This window comes from Salvelinus sp. IW2-2015, linkage group LG9 (assembly GCF_002910315.2).
Source record: "Salvelinus sp. IW2-2015 linkage group LG9, ASM291031v2, whole genome shotgun sequence".
In the NCBI taxonomy this organism is placed as follows: domain Eukaryota; kingdom Metazoa; phylum Chordata; class Actinopteri; order Salmoniformes; family Salmonidae; genus Salvelinus; species Salvelinus sp. IW2-2015.
In genome coordinates this window covers 11,467,629-11,477,452 of record NC_036849.1, presented here as the reverse complement: position 1 = coordinate 11,477,452, position 9,824 = coordinate 11,467,629, and the positions used below count along the sequence as shown (strand labels likewise).

General features: G+C 42.1%; 2 protein-coding genes across 2 annotated transcripts; one reads left to right on the top strand and one right to left on the bottom strand.

Annotated features, from left to right (window-relative positions):
* Positions 1-1,219: 1,219 nt before the first annotated feature.
* On the top strand, positions 1,220-2,747 carry il17a/f1 (interleukin 17a/f1). The gene is made up of 3 exons (XM_023994232.2): positions 1,220-1,446; positions 1,742-1,980; positions 2,303-2,747. Exons 1-3 carry the CDS (start codon positions 1,414-1,416, stop codon positions 2,541-2,543), a joined length of 513 nt encoding a protein of 170 aa, XP_023850000.1. The 5' UTR covers positions 1,220-1,413; the 3' UTR covers positions 2,544-2,747.
* Positions 2,748-2,847: 100 nt separating this feature from the next.
* stmn4l (stathmin-like 4, like) lies at positions 2,848-8,014 on the bottom strand. Its single transcript, XM_023994231.2, is given in 8 exon segments — positions 2,848-3,490; positions 4,398-4,415; positions 4,821-5,012; positions 5,296-5,501; positions 5,726-5,768; positions 5,770-5,816; positions 5,990-6,049; positions 7,917-8,014. Coding segments are annotated over 7 exon segments (528 nt in total). The 5' UTR covers positions 6,003-6,049; positions 7,917-8,014; the 3' UTR covers positions 2,848-3,481.
* Between the last annotated feature and the right edge of the window lie 1,810 nt (positions 8,015-9,824).

The window sequence follows — 9,824 nt, the reverse complement described above, 5'->3', positions numbered from 1 at the left end:
TGTCAGTATCAAATGATTTGGCAAACACATTGTTGAGCCCTACATAACACTAATGATAATAATGATAATACTTGTCATTAACAGTCTTTTGAAAATGACTTTGTCATGGAACAAAGTTATCTGGCCTATTACGGACACCAAAACCGACTTGAAATTCCCAACATATGACAATAAGATTTCACTAACACTTTACTTGACACTCAGTATTCTAACACATTATGACACAGTCATAACCATGTCATAATATGTCATAACAGCTGACATAACTTGTCATAAACTATCATAATAATTGCATTATTTTATGTCTGGTTATGACACCTATATAAGGGTGTCAAAACCCACATTTATTCAAATAATATGTTTCCCTACCAAGAAGTTCCCTTTTGTTTGCAAGTTTGTTTCTTAAATCCTTTCTTGTTGTTGTAATGAATTATTTACAGTCATGTTTTCTTTCATCATATTTTAAATAACTTGTAGGAAATACACTTTATGACACTGTCATGAAGCATTATGACCATCCTGTGTCACTTTAATTGGACTAAGTATTATGACCATCATATAATCATATAAGCCAGATAGGTCTATCATGTACATGCCCTTATGTCAATCATCAGTCAAAAAGAGGGTGTCTTGTCCTGCTCCTGATTCCTGCTCCTGCAGTCATCCCAGTCATCAGCCACAGAGCATTGGGGTATGTGCAATTACAATGATAATTGAATATGGTCAATTCATATTTTTTTTATATGACATAAACATATTGTTGACAGGTAGGCTATGGTGTAAAGCAATGTTTTGCCTTGTGTGGTAGGTTTTGTTGGTTTTGACACTCTTATGTAGGTTTGTGTCATAACCAGTCATAAAATAACGCAATATACAGTATGTCACAACAGGTCTAAAGATCTGTGTCATGACAGTATTATGAACATATTAAAACAGTTTATTACAAGTTATGTCAGCTGTTATGACATATTATGACATGGTTACAACAGTGCCATAACGTTTTATGACGGTGGGTGTCAAGTAAAGTGTTACCAAGATTTCCATAGATGACAGCAGTAACTACGTGCACTACTTTTCACGCTGTGTGGTTAGCTAGTAAGCATTAAGCAGAGGATGAAAGGCAATCGCAGCATCACAGGAAGTGAAACTTCTGAGTAGGCACACAGCCACTACAGTATAAAACCTACAGCATCACCTCAGACAACTTGAACAGAACCAGAACACAGCAGCAGAAAAAGACGAGCAGAACACTGTCAGACAACCAGACAACCAGACCACCAGACCACCAGACAACCAGACCACCAGACCACCAGACCACCAGACAACCAGACAACCAGACCACCAGACAACCAGACCAAGACTACAACACAGCAACGACCTTCCACTGAGGACGACAAGACTAACAAACAAATCATGAGTTCTACTTCAAACGTACACTTTTTGATGGTAAGTGATTACTTGAGTATCTTCAAGATATCAGCGGAGTTTGCCACTGGTGTCTGTATCTGCTGAGCAAGAAGTTGAAATTGTTTTAAAGTTCAGTTCTGTCATTTTGATTATCCATTTTCCCTTAATGGGTTCATAGCAGAGTAAAGATGATGTTTTATGTTTTGCTGTTGAATTTGCCTGGCTCATAGTGTAAATCAGCAAACATATTTAGCAACAAATTTAGCAGAACTGTCCTATATATGCCTACATTCAGAGGTGATACCAGGCCACCAACAGTCCCTCTGTTCCTCAGGTGCTGTGTTTAATGGGGTTGTTGGTGATGATGATGATGGGTGCAGAGGCAGCCCCCCATGTCCATCCAGGGATGACAGGGAGACGCTCACAGAACAACCTTCAGGGACACAAGAAGCCTGTAGAGCCTTCAGCTCCAAACACAATAACTGTCCCCCTGCACCTGGACCCGAGCAACTTGATTCCTTCCCGTCCCGTCAGATCCATTGGGAACCACTCGATCTCCCCATGGACTACCAAGTGAGGACCTGCAACGAGCTTACATAGACACAATAGAAATACCACAATACACACAGACAATTTTTTTTTTTAAATATATATTTTTATATGCCTTTCAAAATAATAATAATAATACATTTTATTTGAGCCTTTCAAAATACCTAAGAACAATTACAGAGTAAGGAATAAAATAAAATTGGAAAATGCTATATACCTTTCATACCTTTAGGAAGCTTGCTTTAAAAAAGTCTGAATTCTCAGCTGTACTCTGTTGAATTCATTGTGATCTCTAATATCGTCCTCTCCCCTTCTCTTTCTATCTCCTCTCTCTCTGTCTCTCCAGCACCACCTATGATGAGTCCCGCTTTCCCCATACCATCTCAGAGGTCAGGTGCTCTCTGGAGGGCTGTCTGAACGTCGCGGGTAAGGAGGACAGGAGCCTGGAGTCCAAACCCATTTACCACCAGATCCTGGTCCTGAGGAAGGTGATGGGGAGCGTGGACAGATACTACTACCAGCTGGAGTCAAAGATCATCGCGGTGGGCTGCACCTGTGTCAGGCCTAGCATTGAGCACCAACAGTAATGATATCAGTGTGGTGAGGTCAAGCCTGGCGGTGCAGCTGGTTGGGCCGTGAGTGTTGGCAATACCAAGGTTGTAGGTTTGATCCCCACATTCATTGAAAGTATTTGTGTGTTCGTTTTATGGAGCTTTGGCTCTATGTCATTGAAAGATCAATTTGAATAATCAAATATGGATATATTTTCTATTGAGCTTTAAAGCACAAAATTAATTATGTATTTATTCAGTATGTGGTTCTATTTATTTTGGGGTTATTTAATGTATTGGATGATATTTTGGTATTTATTGAATAAAGAAATTCACATGATCAATTCAAAACAGAACTCCTTTAATTCTCTTTTGGCATCTAAAATAGAGCATCATTTCTGTACATCAACAAGCAGCCACATCATTCCCTGACCTCCATTCGCTTCAGTAGATTTACAATGATTTTGGCTCCAACAGACTCAAGTTTACAAACCAAACTCATAAGGACATTTAAATTAAAACCTTGCCTGCAGGTGTGAGCTCAAAGCAAAATGTGTGATATCAAAGTGTTTTTACTGAACTATACACACTCATGCTCACGCTCATCCTTAACGGAAACACTCACACTCACACTCAGACCCACCGTTGGCACTGTTGGCACGTCAGCAAAGCACAGAGAGAATCCTGAGCAGAACACTGAAGAAGGTAGCAATGACATCATCCTTTGTCATATGTTTCAGCTCGATCTTTTAATATCTTTTTTGTTGTACTGATCAGTTCCTAAAACAGGGCACACTGACCAATCCGCTTCAGTCGTTGACTTAACCACCTCTCTCATGTGTCATCATTAGAATCTCATAGTCTCAGTCATTTCTCCAAACGACTGAACCCAGAGGGCTACAGTCTGAACAGGCTGGCGAACGCCCTTCAAAATGGCTTCCAAAATAAGTTCAGCTCGTGTTGTGATCAGGCCGTCATGAAACCTACAACACAGAGTTCAGAGATAGGACAGTTAGATAAGACACAAGCGCACACAGGTGACTAGTGCACATGTAAGTAAGCATACAAACAACAAGGGTCTCTTATACAGATGTTGTACTTTTTTAAATTGATATTGAGTGATACATCGCATACATCTGTAACTGGTACATATTAGTGCAAACAGTCTATTCCCCTAATAATCAAATCTACTATGTCTGAAGAAACACCAAAGAAACTAGACGTGCACAATTAACACTACACTACACACCACAGTGAAACACAACAGCCATTGACTACAGAATAAAGATGGAGATAATTAACACTTCAGATCAAGGAGCTTTCCTATTTGAAAAAGATATAAATTGCGAAGCCGGTAGCATCAGTATCCCATTCAATGACTATTTATGTGCTGTACATAAGCTAACATGCCAAAAAGTGGTGAAAAGTGTAACAAACATGACGTGTAGAATGCTTTAAATGGAAGTATATGTGTCAGTGATTTTAATGACCAGAACTATAAAAGGGTAAGTTATGTTAAGATTTCTTGCAAATAAGGATGTGTTCAAAGTATATTATAAATACCAAGCCTACAGAAGGTGTAATTAGCTACTAAATGATGCATAGTGCTCTTATACTCCACTACACTCAAGCGCAATACAAAACTACAACTTGATTTTCTGTCTCTCCAGGAAACCGCCTTGTGTGCACTTCTCCTACTTCAACTCCATCATTGTGGATTCTCGTCTGTCAAACAAATCCCATGTCCATTTTAAGAATCTAGTCTCTTTATTTTGTCTCTTCTCTTCCCTCCTATTCTCACGCAACAAAACAGAGGCACCACGGGCTCTCTTTCTTTGTCTCCATCTCTCTCTACCCGCTCTCCTCCTTGTGCTCTCTGTTTTTCCTCACCTCCACAGCGTGCTTGTCCTGAAAGAGAGAAACACAGACACCACTCTTTAGACTTCCCGTCCGTTTCATATCAACAAAATAATGGTCAGAGGTAATGATATTCTATGGATGACTCGTCAGTAGAGCGTATCTCAAATGTGTCTTGATTGTTTCTCAAACCAGCTACATTACATAGAGGTAATACACAGCACTCTGAACTTTAACATCACAAAAAAGAAAATATCTTAACCAAATAGAACTATTCTGACAGAATATTGATGATATTATCCATGACAGATGAAAAACAAACAAAAGACAAAGGAGATAGAGTTAGGGTTGGGGTTAATTCCATTTCAATGTTCATCAATGCACTTCCTGTATTGAGTGAATTGAAATGGAATGGACCCCAATCCTGCCTTGGGTATCAGCTGAGTGTAACTCTACCTTCTCCTGCAGGCGTTCCAGCATGGCGGCCAGGTGTGCCTCCCGTTTCTCCTTGTTGTGCTCCATGCGCAGCTCCATGCGTTCCTTGGCCAGCCGAATGAAGTTGTTGTGTTCCTCCAGGGCCTTCTGGGCCACCTCACGCTCATGTTCCCGCTTTTCTGCCAAGTGCTTCAGCAACTCAGCCTCCTGGCACTAGGGGGTGATAGAGGGGTGGAAGAGAGAGGGGTGAGTGGATAAACAGAGACCAGAGTGGGCAGAGAGCCCCACCACAATCCCTATCCCTTCGATAAAACAAAGCAGTCCCAATTAACACTTCACGAACTTCCATCTCTACCCCAACAAACTGGGAACAGACAATTCTGACCAACATTCTGTGAGCATTCCACCATACCAATCTAGAAACAGTCAATGCTGTCTTTCTGTCTGTCTGTCTTTCTTTCCTTTCCTTTCTGACCCCTGACCTTTGACCCCTCACCTTTCTCCTCTCTTCCGCGGCATCCAGCTTCCTCTGGATCTCCTCCAGGGAGGGCTCCCTGCGTGGGGGTGTGATGGCGAGGGTGTTCGGACCCCCGTCGAATGAGGGTGGCTTCAGGATGACCTCGAAGGCCTGGCCGGACCTTCTCTTGTTCAGCTCAATCACCTCCATGTCCCTGATGATGCACAGATTCAGGTCCACCACATCTGCAGGGAGGGCAGAGATTAGGGGGCAGAGATTAAGAAAAGTGTGACATTGTATAAAGGAAGGACCCAAAGGAAATAGAATACCAATGAGGGGGCGGGGTGCCATTTGTGTAGCTGCATCAAAAAACAATAATTATAGTAAGCTGATTGCTGGCTCATTGAATGAAATGGCTTCTATGGTGTGTTGCAGGTAGATTGTGGTAAAATTGTGTAAAGCTATTTGCCTTTCTTGGTGGGCTTCTCTTTGGCTTCAGGTAGGATGCAGGAAACAGAAGATGGACACTAGAGGGAGCTCCCGTATCTTGTCTCTGTAGGCTGCAGGGGAGATAAGACCATTAGCATGAATCTCCCTCTCCCTCTCCCTCTCCCTCTCCCTCTCCCTCTCCTCTCCCTCTCCCTCTCCCTCTCCCTCTCCTCTCCCTCTCCCTCTCCCTCTCCCTCTCCCTCTCCCTCTCCCTCTCACACACATGCAAACACACATACATTACCTGCGAGAGTCATTCTGCCTCTTGTTATCTTCTAAAGACACTGTGGTGAATCAGATAGTCCTAAAAGGGAGACAAAAAAAGTTGATTAACATCAGACCCTGCAATCTGCAAACACATGTTAAATCCCTGTACAGAAACAGAATTCCATTCCCATTACAATAAAACTGACCATTGTGAACTACTGTAAAGCCTTTATTCAGACCCACTCATAGAGAGCATTTGAGCCCTTACGCTTGTCACAAAAAGAGAGAGGGAGGGGTGAGGAAGAGATAGAGAGGAGGATGGAGATTGGGTGAGAGCACCATCTGCATTCTGCTGCAGAAGTGACCTAACCACTAAGCTCTCTCTCCTCGTGATAATCAGGTGGACAGATCACACATTATCAGAGCATGATGGAACACTTTTGTTATATAATTAAACAAGGCAGGGCCTGTCTAGCCTGCTCACATAACATACAGGCCTTATTGTCTACAGCAAAAAGGAGAAAGTGATGGAGGGAGAGAAAAATAGATACTTGATAATAACATCATAATAATCTTTCCATTTGTGTAAGCTCCTGATCTTCAAGCAATCGCTGTGACTCAATTGTGGTCTATTCACTTCACCACAAAGACAACAAAAGAATCCACCCACAGAGAATCTGAATATTTCTCTCGCACTTTCTTTGCTTTTCTCTTCTCTCTCTTTCTCTCCATCCACTCCTTTCTCACTGGCCCCTAATCTCACACACTTACACAAAGCTACCTCGCAACAGTAGCTAGGCCACTAGGCCACACAATACATTCCCCGTATATACTCAAAACCTTCAGTCATGACTAACTGCAGGACTACTGTTCCATATTGAACATTTCTGTTGTTGAACCTGCCTACTGTGAGGCTTGACTGGAGAAAGAGTCTGCACTATATTCAATCCTTCACCTACTTGAATTCAACAGTGGCTTCCTTTCTCTATGAGGTGTCTTGTTGCCTGTTATTTTGTTTCCTCAATATTTCTGAGTGAGTATTCATGCCGTGTTGAAAGAACAGGAAGGCACCACACAGGGAGAGAGTAGGAGGAGTAGGAGGGAACCAAAGGCCCACGAGCACTTATACCTAGCACACCAACACTCGCGTACACCGCACCATCACATCAGCACAACCACACACCCACACAACACCAACACACACACACACACACACGTCTGCGCACACACACACACACACACACACACACACACACACACACGCACAAAGCCACTTCTTCCCACAGAGTAGATGAATATACACATCGTACAGATTTCATTATCACCAGTCAATCACAATAAAAAGGAATCCCATAGTTACCACTGATATCTCGATCCTAATCTTAGACTCACAATCTCCTCATTGCATAACCAAAGTCATCTCATAGTCATCTTGTACTGATCATCAACATCTTCTTTCTCACTTTAAGCTATTTCTTCAACAAGTAAAGCATTTTGTAATAAATGCATAATAAGTAACCCACACTGTATGAATTGCATAAACTGCATGTCTGTGAACCAAAGTCACTTTACAAAATCATCTGGGACAGACTGTTTCTTGCTGTTTCACTACATTTCAACCTATCTGTGGATAATCTGTGCAGCCAGACACGGTGCACATGCACACACTTGAACAACTGAGGTGAGGTAAACTCCCTGTGCAACTCTGGTGATGTCATAGTCAATGCTGCACAGAGAATGTCCGTCATACGTGGCAGAGAGGCATCCCATGCATACACTCTGTTTTCTGTGGCTAAAGTCTTTTCAGATATGAAACAGAACAATCTTTAGAGAATGCACAACATACACACTTAAATTAGGAAAATATACAAGAAAACAGCTTTGAAATGAATATAATAGGACTATATCCTGGATGCAACATCTCATATTTTTGTTTGTTGTTTCAGTAGTTTAGATGGACTCACCCTGTGCTGAGCAATGTTGGTGGTACTCTCCTTTGATTTCTTTATCTCTCTTTCTTTCTTTCCCTCTTTCTCTGTCGTTCTGCTGCTGTTTGGGCTCCTCTCTCAGCAGCATCAGCACCACAACCAGCTATTACTGCATGACATCACCTCCAAGCCATCCCATTGGCCCAGAGGAATCAAGGCCCCTGATTGGCTGGAGAGATGGTGGAGGGAAGGGGATGGGGGTAATGTGGAGAAGGAATGAGCTGGGGGTGAGGTTGTGTTCTTTAGCGTTTACTGAGTGGGGGCAAGCTGCAAGGATGGATACATCCTAAATGGTGAGAGACACAAGATAATAGCAATACAATAAATAGGTGGATAATAACACGGTCACCAGGCACAAAGGATATGTAAGGACAGATGTTTGTCACAGCAGTTCAATGCATATAAAGATGGGAAACATGAAAAGACAGAGAAATTAGGAAGGGTTGCAGGAAATTTGCTTTAAAACTCCAAAATTTTCTCTCAGCTACATGGCAAAATGTGAACAAAAGCATGTGATGAGCTATAAAATAGCTAAAGAAAATGTCTCTGTCTCTGTCCCATAACAAAAAGTGTAATATTGCAGGAAATTAGCATTTATCTCTCTGCACCATGGCAAAATGTGTTGAAATGTAGTAAGTTCGCTTATTTTCCCAAAACAAACAAAAACCTCGGAGGTCGGTCCCCAAAAAGCACTAGTTCCGGCCCTGATCCATGAGTTCATAATTTCTTGATAATTGAGTGAATGAAAACACTGGTCACTCATGTTGTATGACACTGAGCTGAAGTACTGAAAACAGAAACCATGAATGGAGCACAAAATGTAAGTCGCCCTTTCTGATGAAAAAAAACGTGTGGTTGAATTTATTCAACTACTGTGACTGTTGTCTTTTTGTTGTCTCGGCCTTATTATATATCACGGTGGCGTGTGAACTATCGGGTTATAGAGCAAACAACTCAATTATCTCAACGCAGGTTGTAATATGGCTTTTTTCCTGGCTTGGCTTCCCAAGTGATTTTACCCACACACCACTACTGGTCAAAGAGGACTTCTGTAGTGCTTTGGGAGTCTGATGGCGGTCACTGACTGAAACGTTTCAGTGATTTTGCATGAGGTTTGAATAGAGTTTTTCCTTTACTACGCATACATAGCACTCTGAACAAAAAGTTAGTTGCAAAATTGGATGTGAATAATGTTGAATTAAGGGGCTGGTTGTGACTGGTTTGAGTCAGTCAGATTTGAGCAGTAAATGTCAGATCTATTACTGTCAGAACCGAGGGATCTGTCTCATCATTTTCAGTTCCAGAGCTCTGGATGACTAAACAACACTCACCTCGCAAACAGCCCTGTGTGGATCAGCTACTACCCACGCGCGCGGGCACACACACACGCACACGCACACACTCACGCACGCACGCACGCACGCACACGCACGCACACACACTCATGTATGCACACAAACTGTGTCTGGATCAATTGCCTGCATATTTCCTGTTGACGGCTCTTTAAAACAGTCCACCTGTTCTTCTGGTTCTCCTACAAGTGTCTCAGTTTTAATGTTATTTCAATAACAGGACCTGAAATGAAGTTGAGATGTAAAGGGTCTTTTTAAATAGTGATCAATAAATAATTCCGTAATATAATGGAAACAATTACTTAACATGCAGAGTGTGCAGGTTTTATTCCACCCCAGCACCATTACTATTAATCAGATGTGTTAGTAAGTGCTGGGATGGAGCAAAAACCTGCAGACCCTGCAGCACCGTGGGACCAGGACTGTCCAACCCCGTACTGACAATTTTTAGGCTAGTGTGAGAATCCACAGAGCTAGATCCCCTTAATAAACTACATGTCCCATGATGCCATGCATGGAAGTGGTACCTGGA

Bases quoted from the DNA above. Each gene is read 5' to 3' on its own strand.
- il17a/f1 (XM_023994232.2), top strand. From the start codon at position 1,414: ATGAGTTCTACTTCAAACGTACACTTTTTGATG. The intron at 1,447-1,741 runs GTAAGTGATTAC...TCTGTTCCTCAG, and splicing joins CAAACGTACACTTTTTGATG to GTGCTGTGTTTAATGGGGTT. The intron at 1,981-2,302 runs GTGAGGACCTGC...CTGTCTCTCCAG, and splicing joins ATCTCCCCATGGACTACCAA to CACCACCTATGATGAGTCCC.